The sequence below is a fragment of the Euleptes europaea genome, chromosome 20 (genome assembly GCF_029931775.1).
Source record: "Euleptes europaea isolate rEulEur1 chromosome 20, rEulEur1.hap1, whole genome shotgun sequence".
NCBI classification, from domain to species: Eukaryota; Metazoa; Chordata; class Lepidosauria; order Squamata; family Sphaerodactylidae; genus Euleptes; species Euleptes europaea.
Window position 1 is genome coordinate 22,511,540 of NC_079331.1, and position 16,883 is coordinate 22,528,422.

General features: G+C 51.5%; 1 protein-coding gene across 1 annotated transcript in view; it reads left to right on the plus strand.

Annotated features, from left to right (window-relative positions):
• Positions 1-15,989: 15,989 nt before the first annotated feature.
• SMAD6 (SMAD family member 6) overlaps positions 15,990-16,883 on the plus strand; it is a 62,816-nt gene continuing 61,922 nt past the window's right edge. Inside the window, 3 exon segments of the mRNA XM_056866126.1 lie at positions 15,990-16,046; positions 16,049-16,116; positions 16,178-16,680. Coding sequence (XP_056722104.1) covers positions 15,990-16,046; positions 16,049-16,116; positions 16,178-16,680 — 628 coding nt within the window.

A 16,883-nucleotide genomic window follows, 5' to 3' on the forward strand; every position in this document is an offset into this window, starting at 1 on the left:
GAGGGACCTGGCAACCCTAGAGCCACTGCTTGTTGGAGCTGATAAGAGTGAGTTTGGTTGATCAGTGGTGTGACTCTGTAGAACTGCTTGCTGAGTCTTAGGTGAGCTCCTCTTCACCTAAAAGAACTGCATCTGATTTGATGCTGGAGGTTAGAAAGTTCTCTCTGCGGCCACTGACCTGTGGTAGCACATGCCCACAAACAAGTCATCAAATGGTGCTACGCACAGCCTAGGAGTGATTAACACGCATGTAGGAAATGTGCAAAATGTGCAAAAACTTGGGGAGGGCAGGGACTAGGTCGCATGTCCTGGCTCACAGCTGAATGCGTGCACAGATTGCATTGAAAAGCATAGTGATCATGCTAAAGTGAGAAGATATGAAATGCTGACTCTTGGTGACTCAGCGTGGATGTCTGGTTGGCAAATACACCTCCTCCACCCCTAGATTGCGGTTTTCAAGGGATGCGCATGCGCAGGCTGGTCTGGGTCTCTGCAAGTGCTCTGTGTCTTGCTCCAACCCCAGCTTAGACCTGCTATTTTGTGGTTGTGTTATTCACACAGCATTGCAGTTTTATCGTACGCAATACTTGATAGAGTTTAGTCAAGTTTATTAATACGGTCAACTGACCAGTCATGTGCCAACACATCAAAATTTCCAGACACAATAGTTTTGCACCGCAGAATCACAGACTGTCCGTACATATAAAGGTGTAAGGTCAATAAAAGCTACCCCTGGTTAAAATTATCACATTAAAATTGATAAAATTGTAAAATATTCTAGGAATCATTTTCTAATAAAGCTCTGTGTATTTTAATAGCAACAGCGCAGAACTTGGCAGTTTGGAGCATAAGCTGAGGGCCTTCTCCTAATAGGAGCTTCTTTGCCAAAAGCTCAACTGACTCTTCAGGGAATTTACCAAGTAGGGGGGAAATAAGCTTTGACCTAACTTCGTGGTAGAATGGGCAACATAGTGCATGTTCAATGGTTTCAATGTCCCCTGTTCCACACGGACATAACCTCTCTAATCTAGGGATCTTCTTATATTTCCCTTCTAAAACAGCCGATGGTAGGGCCTGGCATCTGGCAAGAGGAAAGGCCTTCCTATAATTAGTAGACTCAAGATGATAAAAATAAGCTGCAGGTGAGACAAAGTATCTAGATTTATCAGGTACTAGGAAAAATGGTGATTTTCCAAGGTCTGTCTGGCGTTCGATGTCTTCCCCCCTTTGCTTCAAGAGACTTGATGCTCGGTCTATTCCCATGGCTAACAGGATAGGTGGAGAAAGGCCCAGGCAGGCCATTTTATTAAGGACATCTTTAGCCACGTTGACTGGAACTTATCTTGTAGAAGCAGGGGTAGCAGTCCTTGAGGGATAAGATTTAATTTGAGCCAAAGGATAATGGAAGCAGTACAGACCCTCGCCTCCCCCCTCGCCAATCCTGCCTCCAGTCTAGCAGTAGCATTTAATACGCAACAAGGTAAATGGAGGGCTGCTCTCAAGAATTTAGATTGAACCTGCTCCAGTGGGACAAAAGTAGATGAAGGCGGCCCAAGTAAAGTCCCCATATGCCAGTTGTGCCAGTGTTTTTGCTTGGTAAAGCTTAAGAGCGGCTGGAAAGTAATGCCCTCCCTACTTGATAGAGTTTCATATTAGGGTTGCCAGGTCCCTCTTTGCCACCAGCGGGAGGTTTTTGGGGCGGAACCTGAGGAGGGCGGGATTTGGGGAGGGGATGGACTTCAATGCCATAGAGTCCAATTGCCAAAGCGGCCATTTTCTCCAGGGGAACTGATCTCTACCAGCTGGAGATCAGTTGTAATAGCAGGAGATCTCCAGCTAGTACCTGGAAGTTGGCAACCCTATTTCATATACATAAGCAGCAGGTCTCTGCCCCAGGACCTTACAATCTCAGTGTTGACCGTGGGATAGACAAGAGAGGGAGGGGGGAGCTCAGTTCGGTCTTCATTAATTCTGTGGCCCCGTGACCAGGCTTCTCCCCCCACCTTCTGATGTAGGAAGGTTGCCATCCTGCCTTGATAGCATCCCTAGTGTAATATGTAGTCTGGCTCTGGGGACCTCTTGAAATCTGTTAGGGTTCCCATTATGCTCTCATCACATGGTGTTGTGTAGCACGGTGTAGTGGTTAAGAGCAGTGGTTTGGAGTGGTGGATTCTGATCTGGAGAACCGGATTTGATTCCCCACTCCTCACATGAGCGGCGGAGGCTAATCTGGTGAACTGGATTTGTTTCCCCGCTCCTACACATGAAGTCAGCTGGGTGACGTTGGTCTAGTCACACTCTCTCAGCCTCACCCATCTCACAGGGTGTCTGTTGTGGGAAGGGGGAGGGAAGGTGGTTGTAAGCTGGTTTGATTCTTCCTTAAGACCCCTGCCTGAGATTCTGGAGAGCCGCTGCCGGTCTGAGACAACACTGACTTGGATGGACCAAGGGTCTGATTCAGTATAAGGCAGCTTCATGTGTGTTCATGGTCTTTCATCCTTTGTTTCCAGCTGCTGTTCCTACAGGAATCTTGTAGTACCTTTGGGGCTCGGCCACTTTGGTAGTCCATGAAACATTAGGTTAGAACGGTTTAAAAGTCCAGTATGCCCTGACCCCTGGTTATTTTTGCAGCAACTGACACCTGGCTGCTGCTCTGGACCGACTGCCTTACCAAGGTGTTCTCTGGCTCTTTCCTCGGCGGGGGGGGGCCTGGCAGGCGCCGTGCGCCGTTGCCTTTCAAGACGGTTAAGAGCAGTGCTGCAGAAAATATTTACCAAGTTGGTATAAGCGGCTCTCTGCCGGAGTGACTGGCGTCTGCTCTGAAACGTACCAGACGCCAGCCTCGGCAGCGGGAGCTGCCACAACAGAACTTATTGCCCCAGGCGGCCGATAGAGAGGCGAGGGAGGGGGGGAAGTCGCCAGGCCAGCCTGTCTGCTTTGTGTTTTCCAAGGGAGGGAAATTATTCCGTGTGTGTTTTAAAGCGACTCTGCTTTCGCTGGCTCTGACCTGCTCCTCTAAGCAAATTCCAGCATAATGCATGAATAAGCTTTTGCATTAGAGGAAAAGGGAACTTTTCTGCAAGAGGCAACATTAATTTGCAGGGAGGGGAAAAATAATTCTTGCAACTTGCTGACAAAAAGTGGCATTTATGTTCTGATTTAATACCCTTCCAGACATTGCAGTTCTGATTGCATTTGCATTTAGGAGCGGCGTAACCCAAACCTACATATGAGTACGTGGAGGTAAACACCTAGGGTTGCCAACCACCAGGTGGTGGCTGGAGATCTCCAGAGGCGACAGCTGATCTCCAGGCAACAGAGATCAGTTCTCCTGGAGTACCCTGCTTTGGAGGGTGGACTCTATGGCATTGTACCCTGCTGAGGTCCCTCCCCCACCTCACGCTCCTTAGACTCCACCCCCAACATCTCCCAACCCAGAGCTGGCAACATTCCCAAGTCAGTGTACCTGGGTGTGTGTGGAGAAGGCCAGGATATAAGTACTGGATCTGGCAGGTTAATGATTATTAACAGGCTAAATTGTTATCAGTAAAATTGTGTTTGTTTATTTATTTATTTACTTCATTTATACCCCACTTTTCTCTCCAAAAAGAGCCCCGTGGCGCAGAGTGGTCAGCTGCAGTACTGCAGTCAAAAGCTGTGCTCACGGCCTGAGTTCGATCCCGACGGGAGTCGGTTTCAGGTAGCCGGCTCAAGGCTGACTCAGCCTTCCATCCTTCTGAGGTCGGTAAAATGAGGACCCAGCTTGCTGGGGGTCAAGGGAAGACGGCTGGGGAAGGCACTGGCAAACCACCCCGCAAACAAAGTCTGCCTAGGAAACGTTAGGATGCGACATCACCCCATGGGCCAGGAGTGACCCAGTGCTTGCACAGGGGACCTTTACCTTTTTCTCTCTCTCCAAACGGGAACTAAACATTGTTCTACTCTCCTCCCTTTTATCCTCACAACAGCCCTGTGAGGTAAGTTAGGCTAAGAGTGTGGGACTGGCCCAAGGTCACCCAGTAAGCTTCCATGGGAGAGTGGGGATTTGAACCTACCCTGTAGGGTTGCCAGCTCCAGGTTGGGAAATTTCTGGGGATTGTGAGGTGGAGTCTGGGGAAGGCAGGGTTTAAGGAGGGGAGAGGCCTTAGGCAAGTATGATGCCACAGAATCCACCCTCCAAAGCAGCCATTTTCCCCAGCGGGACAGATTTCAGTTGTCTGGAGATTATTTTATATTTTATTAGAATTCTACCCCACCCTTTCCTGGCACAAATTATAATCCTGGGAAATCTCCAGGTCCCACCTGGGGGCTGGCAACCCTAAGCCACCTAGGTTTCCTATGTCCTAGTCCAACACTGTAACCACTACACCATGACAATGGCCCTGTCCCAGCTGCTTTTCAAAAGAAGAATTGAGCCATTTCATAAATATTAGACAGAAACTGTGAGATAATCTGGCATTTGCAGCAGATAATTTTGGTTCCAGTTCCTGATGTTAACTTTGGTTGTTTGAACCCATGTCTGACTGCTTTCCACATGTATGCTTCATGTATCTCTTGGTTTGATGCCTTGCATGTGCAAAGGAGCCATCACAGATATGACAATACAGCACCATGCTAGAGTTGATTCGGCTTCTCATGTCTGGATAGAGTTTGAGGGACTGACAGTCGCAGGACTTGGGGCTGTCAAGAGGGGAAACAGAAGCGGCATGTCCAGATTTCCAGTGTTGCCTGCTTGGCTGAGAATGATTCTGTGCCATCTTTGCAATTTCTCAATTTCTCAACACTGTGTCTATTTTGTTTGAAATCCTGCATTTGCATTTCTTGGGGGGTCCAGTTGCTCAGGAATTCAGCCCTTCTTCTAGATGGTATGTAATAGCTGGTGGTGGAAAATGCCATCAAGTTGCAACTGACTTAGGGCCAGCATGTAGGGTTTTCAAGGCAAGAGACATTCAGGTGGGGCATCATAACCCCGGACGTCCTTGGTCTCCCATCTCCAAAATAACCAGGGCCGACCCTGCTTAGTTTCTGTGATCTGACAAGATCAGGCTAGCCTGGCTATCCAGGTCAGGGCGATGAAATAGGTAAACAAACCTCAGAGAGATGTAGTGGTTAAGAGCGGTGGCCTCTAAACTGGAGAACTGGGTTTGTTTCCCTACTCCTACACATGAAACTAACTGGGTGACCTTGGGCTAGTCACAGTTCTCTTTGAACTCTCTCAGCCCCACTTACCTCACAAGGTGTATGTTGTGGGGAGAGGGAGGGAAGGGGATTGTAAGCTGGTTTGAGACTCCTTAAAGGTAGAGAAAATCAGGGTATAAAAACCAACTCTTCTTTTTATGGTGAAATGGAAATGGTCATCATCTAGAGACTTACACCAATTCAGCTAGAACATTTCTTTTTTTATTATCTAGAAAATTGGTAGTGAAATAAGCATATTGTCATTAATTACAGGGGGGAAATCCCTTAATGGTGCATATAATATGAATTACACAAGTATTATGGCAAAAGAGGTCTCTATTACTCCTGCCTGGGGCTAGCATTTCAGACAATGTGGTCTTGGTGAGTTGAGGAGGCCGGGCAATGGAGGGTATGCTTTTTGTTGTCATTGGAGGGGCTTCACCATTGCATAGCTCCTGATAGTGGGCCTTGGTTACTATAATAGCCCCATTGACTCAGGTGCCTTGCTGCATGCTGGGTGAATATATGGTGTTGAAGAAGTGTTGTGTTTTGCTTGCCTAAACAATAGCAGATCATTTACGCAGACAAGGCCCTCCGTGTTCAGATTTTTTTCTGATGAAGCAGTTGGAGTTTGCAGCTACCTGTGTGTAAGATTGCCCAAGTTTAAGTTGCCTGTTAATATGGGGGGCGGGGAGTCTGGTTTGCTGCCTTGGTTCTAAGGAGGCTTACCCTGACCTGCCCCACATCTTCCTGCCCTGATGGGGTTTGTCCTGACATCTTTTTGAGTTGTGCCAAACAACTTCAGCTGCAAACTGAATATGGTTAGAGCTGTGCAAAATTATGAGGGTTCTGTTTCTCCAGGCTGTGGTTTCGCTCCATAGCCATAGAAGAACCTGTTCCGACATAGGCACCGAGGACAAGGTGGGGCACATTAAATGCACATTAATGGCTGGGGGCTAAAGCTGTCACCATTGGCCAGCCTTTAAGAACATAAGAAGGGCCCTGCTGGATCAGACCAAGGTCCATCAAGTCCAGCAGTCTGTTCACACAGTGGCCAACCATGTGCCTCTAGGAAGCCCACAAGCAAGATGACGGCAACTGTATTCTCCTGCCTGTGCTCTACAGCACCTCATATAATAGGCATGCTCTTCAGATACTGGAGAGAACAGAGGGGCACAGAAGGAAGGAGAAAGATACCCTTGCTGTTGGCCTGCTTTCACTAGCTCTTAGCTGCCTTGAGTTTTTGGATATAGAATCAGAGTTGGAAGGGGCCATACAGGTCATCTAGTCCAACCTCCTGTTCAATGCAAGATCAGCCTAGAGCATCCCTGACAAGTGTTTGTCCAGCCGCTGCTTGAAGACTGCCAGTGAAGGGGAGCTCACCACCTCCCTAGGCAGCCGATTCCACTGTCCTAACAAATCTTACTGTAAAAATTTTCCAATATTCAGATGGTACCTTTCTGCCTTTAATTAAACCCCTTATTGCAAGTCCTATCCTCTTCTGCCCTCCTCTAAGTGACAGCTCTTCAAATACTTCAAGAGAGCAACCCTGTGCCCCCTCCACCTCCTCTTCTCCAGACTGAGCATTCCTGAGTCCCTCAGCCTTTCCTCGCAGGATTTGGTCTCCAGGCCCCTGATCATCCTCATCACTCTCTATGGAACACTTTGCCATATTATGTCTGAGCCCTCATGGCTTTCATGTGGTTTTCCTTAAGTATTTTTCTTTTTAAAATTCAGCGTGGCAAGGATTTTAAAAACAGTTCCACAACAACACGGTGTGAAAATAATCCTGGTATCTGCTCACCTACCTCCTAGTGGACAGTAATAATAACACAGAGTCCACCCATTTCAGATAGTGATAAAACATAGTCTGTAAAAATAGATAGGACCTCTTATTTAGATTACCATCAGTCATTTATCTGACATGTACTTATATAACTGGCTTGCTTTTAAAATGCATATGCCACCTTTCATTCAAGGCAGCTTACAAAATATAATAATAGAAAATATGATATAAAGCCACCTTAACCACAAAAACAGGGCTGTGAATATAAAAATAGCAACAGCACAGAATGAGCATAACCTCTACAGATTTGTTTTATTATTCATTTAAAACATCTATATGCTGCCTTCCCACCCAAATAAGGTCCCCAAGGTGGCAAACTTCAATGTGTTCAAACATTTAAAACATTGTGTGTGTGTGTAAAGTGCCGTCAAGTCGCAGCCCCTTTTGGGGTTTTCATGGCAGGAGACTAACAGAGGTGGTTTGCCAGTGCCATTACAGTAGCATTTAAAAGGTGTATATATAAATATTTAACAATGCAAGAGGAACATGTAGACATACAAATGATAAACACACACAGACTAAGGAGGAGACCAAGTAAGAGTTTACTGTGGGATGCTGAAACAAAACAGAACAGTCTTCACCTGGTAATGGCAAGATGACAAAGCCAACACCAAGGAAGCAGACGTCAGGAGATAAAGTTCCATCAACCGGGGCAGCCACAGAGAAGTCCCTGCCTGAGGTAGATTTCTGTGTCACTTCCAAAGGTAGGGGCAGCCAGAGAAGGGCCTTCAAAGGCTATTGGCAGGCAGCTCACAGAAAGGATAGTGGTCCATTTCAATTAGGATAGGGGTGTCAAACATAAAGCCCGGGGGCCGGATCCAGCCCCTTGAGAGCTCTTATCCGGCCCGCGAGCCAGCCGAGGCAGCCACCTCTGCCCCCAGTCCCGAACTGGTCTGGCAAGGCATGGCCCGGCCAAGTGACATTTATGTCATATCCGGTCCTCATAACAATTGAATTTGACACCCCTGACTTAGGCCTTTGGGGATCAAAACCAGCACTCTGAATTGTGCCTGGAAATAAACTGGGATCCAATGAAGAAGTACAAGTAAAATATGCTTAAAATGACTGGTTGTAGTTAACAACGTGGCTGCTGTTTTCTAGGCCAACTGAAAGGCCTGATTAGTTTTCAGAAACATAGCCAGAATATTACTAAAACATGGATGATGGTGGGAAGATTATCCTTTTTCTTGAGGGGTCACACAGCTGGTGTAACGTTGGAATTTGGTTAAAAAAAAGTGTCACTTGGAGTTTCAGACTGTACTACCGCACCCATCAGCAATGTGGAATCTAAGAATACCCCTAAACTGCAAACCTGATACGTATGGGGGAGTGCAACCCTATCCAGAATTGGTTGAATTATCATGGTACACTAACCTACCAACAGTACCTCTTATTTCGTGTGTATTCAACTTATGAACCCCCATTCTTGCCATTACTGACTCCACATCTATTCAGGACATCCATTGCATCACCTGAATTAGATCACCTGAACACATGACCTAGTGTTGGGTATCACTGGTCTGTTGATGACTTCCAACCCCATGCCTCTGAGTAAGGAGAAGAAGAGTTGGTTTTCATATGCCAATTTTCTCTACCTTTTAAAAGGTGAATCAAGCCGACTTACAATCTCCTTCCCTTCCTCTCCCCACAAGTAGTGAGGTAGGTGGAGCTGAGAGAGTTCAGAGAGAACTGTGACTAGCCCAACGTCACCCAGCAGGCTTCTACACATGAAGCCAGCTGGGTGACCTTGGGCTAGTGGGGAAACCAACCCGGTTCACCAGATTAGAGTCTGCCGCTCATGTGGAGGAATGGGGAATCAAACCCTGTTCTCCAGATTAGTGTCCACCGCTCCTAACCACTACACCATGCTGGCATCTTCTATATCTGTTAATTAGCAGGGAGACACATGAACACACATGAAACTGGCAGGGTCTCAGGCAGAGAAAGGTCTTTCACATCACCTACTGGCAGATCTTTTAACAGGAGATGCCGGGGATTGAACCCAGGACCTTCTGCATGCAAAGCAGATGCTCTACCTCTGAGCCATGGCCCCTCCCGACCCTTGCAAATGCCACAGCACCATCTTCTGGAGCATGGACCTGCCATGCAGGAGTGCCATCACTGGGACACAGGGCTCCCAACCCCCAAACCTGTTAGGAGATCCAGAGGTATTTGAGGGAAAGTATTTAAAAAATCACAGTGGTCCAGGAGAATCAAGAGCTTCACACTGTTCAGATAAAGGTCATGCACCAGCGCAGTTAAAATGGTTTTCAGCCACAAACAGGGCCAGAAGTCAGATTAAAATGAACCCAGAGATCTGCATCATCCCGACCTGTTTCCAACAGCAGGCGATTTATTTGAAAAATAGCAAGAGATCCAAGCAGGAAGGGTCTCACAGCTGCCTCCTTCAAGAGAGCCAAGACCGGTCCCTTACTCCTCAGGGAGTTCTCTTTAACCGAGAGCCGACGCCTCTCCAAGCACCCTTTCACAGCAACCCCAGGGATCCAAAGAACTGGGCAAGATAGCGGATTGCCTTGCATCTGAATGCTTGCATTGCAGCTGGGCCCTGACCAGGATGGCTCAGGCTAGCCTGATCTCATCAGATCTCAGAAGTTAAGCAGGGTCAGCCCTGGTTAGTATTTGGATGTGAGACCACCGAGGAAGTCTAGGGATGCTACACAGAGGCAGGCAATGGCAAATTACCTCTGAATGTCTCTTGCCTTTACCTGGTTGGCCCAGGCTGGCTTGATCTTGTCAGATCTTGGAAGCTAAACAGGATTGGGGCTAGTTAGTGCTTGGATGGGAGACCACCAAGGAAGTCCAGGGTCACTACGCAGAGGCAGGCAATGGCAAACCCCCTGTTAGTTGCTTTGAAAACCCCATCAGGGTCGCCATAAGTCAGCTGCGATGTGACGGCACTTTACACACACACATTGGCGCTTCGAGTGGGATTCAACTCAAGCTTCTAGTGGATGTATGCCATTTACATACTTGGCATTTTTCATACCGAGATTGCTGAACTCAGCACATTGCCAGCCGCTCTGGGAAGTGGTTAGGATTCTGAAGTGTTGTGAATGGGTAACTGATGAGCGTCCAGCAACATGGACAACAGCACAGCAGTTAGCTGGGAATCTCTCACTAGGTTTTGGAATGCCATACCCATCAGAGGTTGGGAAGGTGACTGCCTCTGGGGAGGGGAAGGAGCAGAGAAACAGGTTGGAGGTAGTTTTGCAATTTGAATTTTAGAGATCCAGACAGAAAGAGGAGAATTTAGGTAAAGATCAGTAAACCTAGGGAGTAGCTTTGGGGAGGGGCTGAAACAGGGAATCTGAAGCAAGATCAGCAGTTGTGCTGCCAGAGGAGCCTACTGGCTTCCACTATGTGCTGCTTGCACATCTGCAAATAAAGCCAATGTCTGAAATACTCCATTCAGTCTCCACTGCTCTCTCATCCAAACAAAATGAAATGCTGCTTGTGTTGCTCTAAACATTTCTCATGAAAAACTGTATTGCAGTCATTGTGCTACCAATTCCTGCCAGCACAGCTACTTACACTTGTGGGCATCAAGAGTTTAATGCAGGCTGTGGGCACACAAGGGATTTGCAGGCTGTGGGCACCCAAGGGTGCCAGGAGAATTGCTGGCGTGCTGCATGAGATTAACTGGCCAATGAAAAGTCCAAAGTCCATTCTCAGAAGAAGATTCCTCGTGTTATTTCCGCTCTGGCTTTGCTTTTACCAGTGATGGGTTACTCCACCATGCAACACAACCCGTGGCTCCCACTGCAACCTGCCCTCATAGGAGGATACCTGTTGCTTCTCTGCCTGGCTCAGTGATTCATGCAGAAACACAAAGGAGGGACTCAGGATCATTCCTCTTGAACACTCACCAAGAAAACCTTTTCAGGTGTAATATCAAAACATGTCTCTAACTTTGTAAAAAAGAAAAAAGAAAAAAAAGCTGTACGTGAGCAATGAAAATAATTAAGGGGCTAGTCGTGTAGATGTTTGCTCGGAAGTAAGTTACGCAGAGTGCAACAGGACTCTCGTGCAATCCACTGCATCGTTACTTGGCAATAGCCCGCTCACACCCTCGAGCCATGAAGTCCTGCTGCATCGCGAAACAGCCCTATGGAATTCAGTGGGGCTGACTTCCGAGTAGACCCGCGGCGCCAGCAGCAACTCCCTCCGGCTCTGGCTGCATTTTCCCCATTAAGAACCGCGGCCGGGGGCGGGAGACGTTGCACGAATCTTGCGGCTAGCAGCCAATCAGAGCAACGGAACGGCTTTCATTCGGGGACAATCAGCGAGCGCGGCCCAGTCGCCCCAGCCGCTCAGTCGGGCCAATCAGCGCCCTGGAGGGCGGGGTCTCCTTTCCGCTGATAACCAATCAGGGCTTTCCGAGCCTGAACTTTTGCTACCCTAAACAAGTCGCTACATCCAGGGGGCGTGGCCGAGCGGAGGCCCCCTTAACTCATCACGTGCCGGGCGGCTCTTTCCTTGCAGAGTCCTACCCGATTTCAGCCGGGCTCTTCCCCCCCCCCCCCGGCCTCGGCGCGGACATGGAGACCCTTAAGGAGGCCTTTTCCTCCGAGGAAGCCAACAGCTCGCCCTGCTGAAGTTTTTCCATCCAGGCTCTTAAGGCCAAACGGTTGCCAAGTCTCTTACTGGCCCTTGCGCCTGTGCATGTAACAGCGCATTGAGGCTACGTGGGCTACATTATTACCCACATGCCTGGAAAGAATCCACCAGCATCATTTCCGCAGCTCACCACGCTCTTAAGGCGGGAAAGCCTTTCCCGGTGAGTTGGCAACCGTGCGTGGCTGTTAAAGGCACCGGGTGGGGGTGGGGTTTTACAAGCCTTTGCTTGAGATAAAGATCTGTTCACAAGTTACGGTGCGTGCCCTGTAGGAAGGGGCCATGGCTGAGTGGTGGAACATCTGCTTGGCATGCTGAAGGTCCCAGGTTCAATCCCCGGCATCTCCTGGTAAAAAGGACCGGGTAGGAGATGACGTGAAAGGCCTCAGCCAGAGACCCTGGAGAGTCCCTGCCTGTCTGAGTAGACAATAATGACTTTGCTGGGTCAAGGGTCTGATTCAGTAGAAGGCAGCTTCATGTGTTTGTATTTGGGAGGGGCTGTGGCTCAGTGGCAGAGCACCTGCTTGACATGCTGCAGGTTCGATCCCCGCCATCTCCAGTTAAAAGTGCCACGCCGTAGGGGTGAAAGACCTCTTCCTGAGACCCTGGAGAGCTGCTGCCCATCCATGATCTGATTCTGTATAAAGCAGCTTAATGTGTTCCTGTATGCGTTCATGTACAGTGTATGCTTGATTGGTGGGTTGTTGGTTTTAATGTTTCTCACGTTACGCTCCAGGAGCTAACAGCTGAACTTGGGATACAAACCCCATATTTATCCAGGTACTAGTCCCTGGTTTCAACAGCAAAGTGATGTACATGCGTTCTCCATGAACAGCCCTCCCACACACACGGCTCTAAACATGATTTATTCTAATGCAAGACTAGAGCATTTTTTCCAGGCATTCCATAAAAAAGGCAGTCATCTTACATTTACATACAAGTTACAGTTACATCCAGTAATACAATTATTTTTGTGTACATCTTTTTAGGGTCGTCCTCCTTTCGAGTAAATATGGTATCCTGGAAGCAAGAAGCTTAGAATGGGTTGGGACAAATCCCCCTGCTCTGTAGTCTTTCCTGCCAGGTGCTCGGTATTCTCCAGCCACACTGGGGCTTGGCTTTGACCCGGCTGGCAGTGGCATCGATCCAAACCACCAATGTTTGTGTGGGGGGAGCTGAGCCCTCGCAGGGCCATCGGAGGTAACCCCACTGTGTTGTCCCAAGTGGAAGCTTGGCTGGGGAACCAGTCCCAGTGGCCTCAGAGCTGAACACATGAAGCTGCCTTATACTGAATCAGACCCTTGGTCCATCAAAGTCAGTATTGCTTACTCAGACCGGCAGCGGCTCTCCAGGGTCTCAGGCAGAGAGGTCTTTCCCATCACCTACCTGCCTAGTCCCTTTAACTGGAGATGCTGGGGATTGAACCTGGGACCTTCTGCATGCCAAGCAGATTCTCTACCACTGAGCCACGGCCCCTGTAAACACCAACCAAGCCGTGGGGGGAGGGGAGAAGGGAAGACTCCCCTCCCCCAATTTCCCTTGATCTGGGACCACTAAGAGGTGCTCCCAAAGAACCTCTCGCCCCCGTAGGCCTCCTGGGCCTTTTCTGGACCTCTTCCCAAAGGCTGATGGCATCTCCCCCCCCCCCATTCCATCAGGGCTCCAAAGCAACCTGTCCCTGCATGTCCCACAAGTGTGTTCTCCAACGGGTACTTTATGGCCTATTCTGTTTGGGTCAGGCAGCTGTGGCGGAAAAAGAACCCAGTGTTATTGCTTAATCGAGGGTCTGATTCAGTAGAAGGCAGATTCGTGTGTTCATATTTGGGAGAGGCCATGGCTCAGTGGTTGCCAGCATGGTGTAGTGGTTAAGAGTGGCGGGTTGGAGCGGTGCACACTAAGCTGGAGAACCGGGTTTGATTCCCCACTCCTCCACGTGAGTGGCGGAGGCTAATCTGGTGAACTGGATTTGTTTCCCCACTCCTACACATAAAGCCAGCTGGGTGACCTTGGGCTAGTCACAGCTCTCAGCTCCACTTACCTCACAGGGTGTTGGTTGTGGGGAGGGAAAGGGAAGGCAATTGTAAGCTGGTTTGATTCTTCCTTAAGTGGTTGAGAAAGTTGGCATATAAAGACCAACTCCTCTTCTTCTTAATACCAACACTAGCATTATTTAAGCCCCAGTGATACAACAGAAATGTCTGCCACATGATCTGGGAGTAATGGAGGGTTGGGCTGGCAGGCCGCATTTACCCCAAAACAAGGTACTAAAGAGATATTTTTAAAAAAGATTGTTTTTGCCCTCTGCCAAGGCAAACCCATTCCTTCCCAGATGACCTGAATCTTATTATTCTGTAGGACACCGGCCGTGGGGTTTTGCTTTTACAAAACAGGGAGTTTTGCACAGCCTGGGTACTTAAGATGGGCCCGCTGTCAGTTGCCAATTTGTTTGGAATGCCCTTTTTAGAAGTGAGGTGCTGTGAATGTCAAAAAGACTGCAAGCCTGCATTTACAAGCTGGAACAAGCCGTGCAGCGCTACCCAGCCTTCGCCACTCCAGCTTCAGGGTGTTTGGGGCACGCCGAGCAGCATTTCCTCCAAGAGAGATGTGGTGTTGGGATGTCTGTTCCTTCCTGAGATCTAGCCAGATCCAGATAGCTGGAATGTTCTGGAGCAAGAAAGGTGATTCTAGCAGAAGGAATTTCCCTCCATGTATTGTGGGCTTCTCTAAAACCAAGAATTACTTCTAAAAATAAAAATCTGCCGCCTGTGTCTGTCGTCCAGCTAAATGGCCTCCTTCCCTCCTTGGACTCTGACACCTCCCTTGGGGTCTTCTGGATATATGTTGCATCCTAAATGGTAACACATCAACACATGAAGCTGCCTCGTAGTGCCTCAGACCCTTTACTGCCCAGGCCTTCTGACAAGGCAGCTCAAGGTGTGCCAGGTGTGCAAAGTAAGCTGTTTTCTTGGGCAAAGGGAGAAGGATGCCTTTTTCCCCCTTGGGAGAATTGAAGCACATTGAAGTTGTGCTAATCGGATGTTCTAATTGGATGTTAACTGTTTCTATTGACTCTGCTTCTGGGCTGTTGCATAAACCTTGGGGACTTCCAGTGAGCCCCCCCCCCCTTTACATTTTCCTGACATTTTCCTTCTCCATTTCTGTGTGTCCTAAAACTCCCCGCAAAGTATCCAGATGGATGGAATCGAGGTGGTGCTACCTTTGGATGTGATCTCAATTCCCCCCATTCTGCAGCCTGGCTGTGCGCAAATCACTCCTTTTCAGTGGGAATCTGGGCCTGCCTCGCAGGCTGCTTGTGCTGTGAAGCCAGCCGAGCCACTGCGTGTGGTGCACCCCTGGTAATATAACAAACACACACCCACACAACAAGGACAGGTCTCAGGAAACCACAGCTTGAAGAGCCCCCGGGTGGCAGTCTCTGGGCAAGGCAAACGGGGTTGCCCATCTCCAGGTGTGGCCTGGAGACTTCGCGGAATCACCGCTGGCCTCCAGGGTGGGCTCTATGGTGTTGGGGAGAGGCTGTGGCTCAATGGTTGGCGCGCAGAAGGCCCCAGGTTCAACCTTCAGGGACTAGGCAAGCGGGTGATGTGAAAGAGCTCCGCCTGCGCCCCTGGAGAGAGGAGACGAGGCTGACTTCGATGGACCACGGGGGACCGGTTGCGTTGAAGGCGGCTTGGTGTGTTCATGACCCCGCTGGGGCCTTGCCCTCCCCCAGCCTGCCCCCGCCCATCCCCGGGAATGTCCCGGCCTGGAGTTGGCGTGGCGAGGCGAGCGCCTCCCCTCCCTCTTTCCCCGGGCGGGGCGGGGCGGGGGCGGGGGGGGGGCGCGCTCCGAAACCGGAGCCGGCCTTTGCGCAACCCTCGGAGCAGCTGAGCGCCGCCAAAGTGTCTAGACGGGCACATGATGGGCGGGAGCCAATGAGCCGGGCGCGCTCGGCGGGGGCCGCAGAACAAAAAGCAGCCCCGGCCAGGCAGGGGCCGAGGCGGCAGGCGCGCCCCCAGCCCAGCCCAGCCCAGCCCGCCCACCACCCACCCACCCAGCCAGGGAGGGAGGCGCTCGTGCCGCGGGGGGCTCCGCTGCTGCGCGCCTGCCGCCCGACGGCCATGCGCCGCCCGCCCGGACCCTAAGGCGGCCAACGCGGGACGGAGGCGGCGGCGGGGGCGAGGCGCGCCGGGCGGCATGGCCTGCCTGGCGGGGCCGGCGTAGGCGGCGAGCGGCGCCGGAGCCTGATGCGGCGGGCGGCGCTGCGGCTGCCCGGGGCGGCGCGCCTGGCGGAGGATCTGACCCGGCGCCGGCGGGCGGGGAGCCTCGCATGTTCCGGTCCAAACGGGCCGGGCTGGTGCGGCGCCTTTGGAGGAGCCGGGTGCTGGCCCGCGGCGACGGGACGGGCGCGGCGGCGGCGGCGGCGGCGGGAGCGGGCCATGGCGGCGTCGGGGGCGGCGAGGCGGGCGCGGCGGCCGGCCCGGAGCCCGCGCTGAGCGGCCGCGGCGCCGCCGCCAGGGCCGTCGAGGAGCCGTCGGCCGGGGCGCGGGGCATGGCGCGCGGCGAGGGCGGCGCTCCGGCCCCCGCCGCCCGAGCGGCGCCGGAGGAGGGCGGCGGCCAGACGGTGAGCTGCTGCCTCTTCGCCGAGCGGCAGCCCGACGGCGCCTCCTCGTCCTCGTCCTCGTCCTCCCCGGCCGGCTCCGGGGCGCGGGAGCGGAAGGGCGGCCCGTACGCGCTGCTGCAGCGCCTGCAGGAGCGCGCCCTGCACAGCCTGCTGGAGGCCGTCGAGTCCCGCGGCGGGATGCCCAGCGGCTGCGTGCTGCTGCCCCGCGCCGAGGCCGGCCCCGCCGCCCCGCCGCCGCCGCCGCCGCCGCACCTGGTGCTGGGCCGCCTCTTCCGCTGGCCGGACCTGCAGCACCCGGCCGAGCTGAAGCCCCTGTGCGAGTGCCGCACCTTCGGCCTGCCCGACGGGCCCACCGTGTGCTGCAACCCCTACCACTTCAGCAGGCTGTGCGGGCCAGGTAAGCCGGGGGGGGGGAGGGGGTCCCCCGCAGTGCCTCCGTGGAACCTGCACGGGCCAAGGCAGTATACCTTTGGGTACCAGATGTCAGAGATCCTCAGCCTTCAGGCCTGGCTTCCGAGCGGTTGCGGCTGGGAACAGAACCTGGAGCTAAGAGGGACTTTTAATCGGTTTTGGGTTTTTTCAGGGAAGAGACTTGTCTCG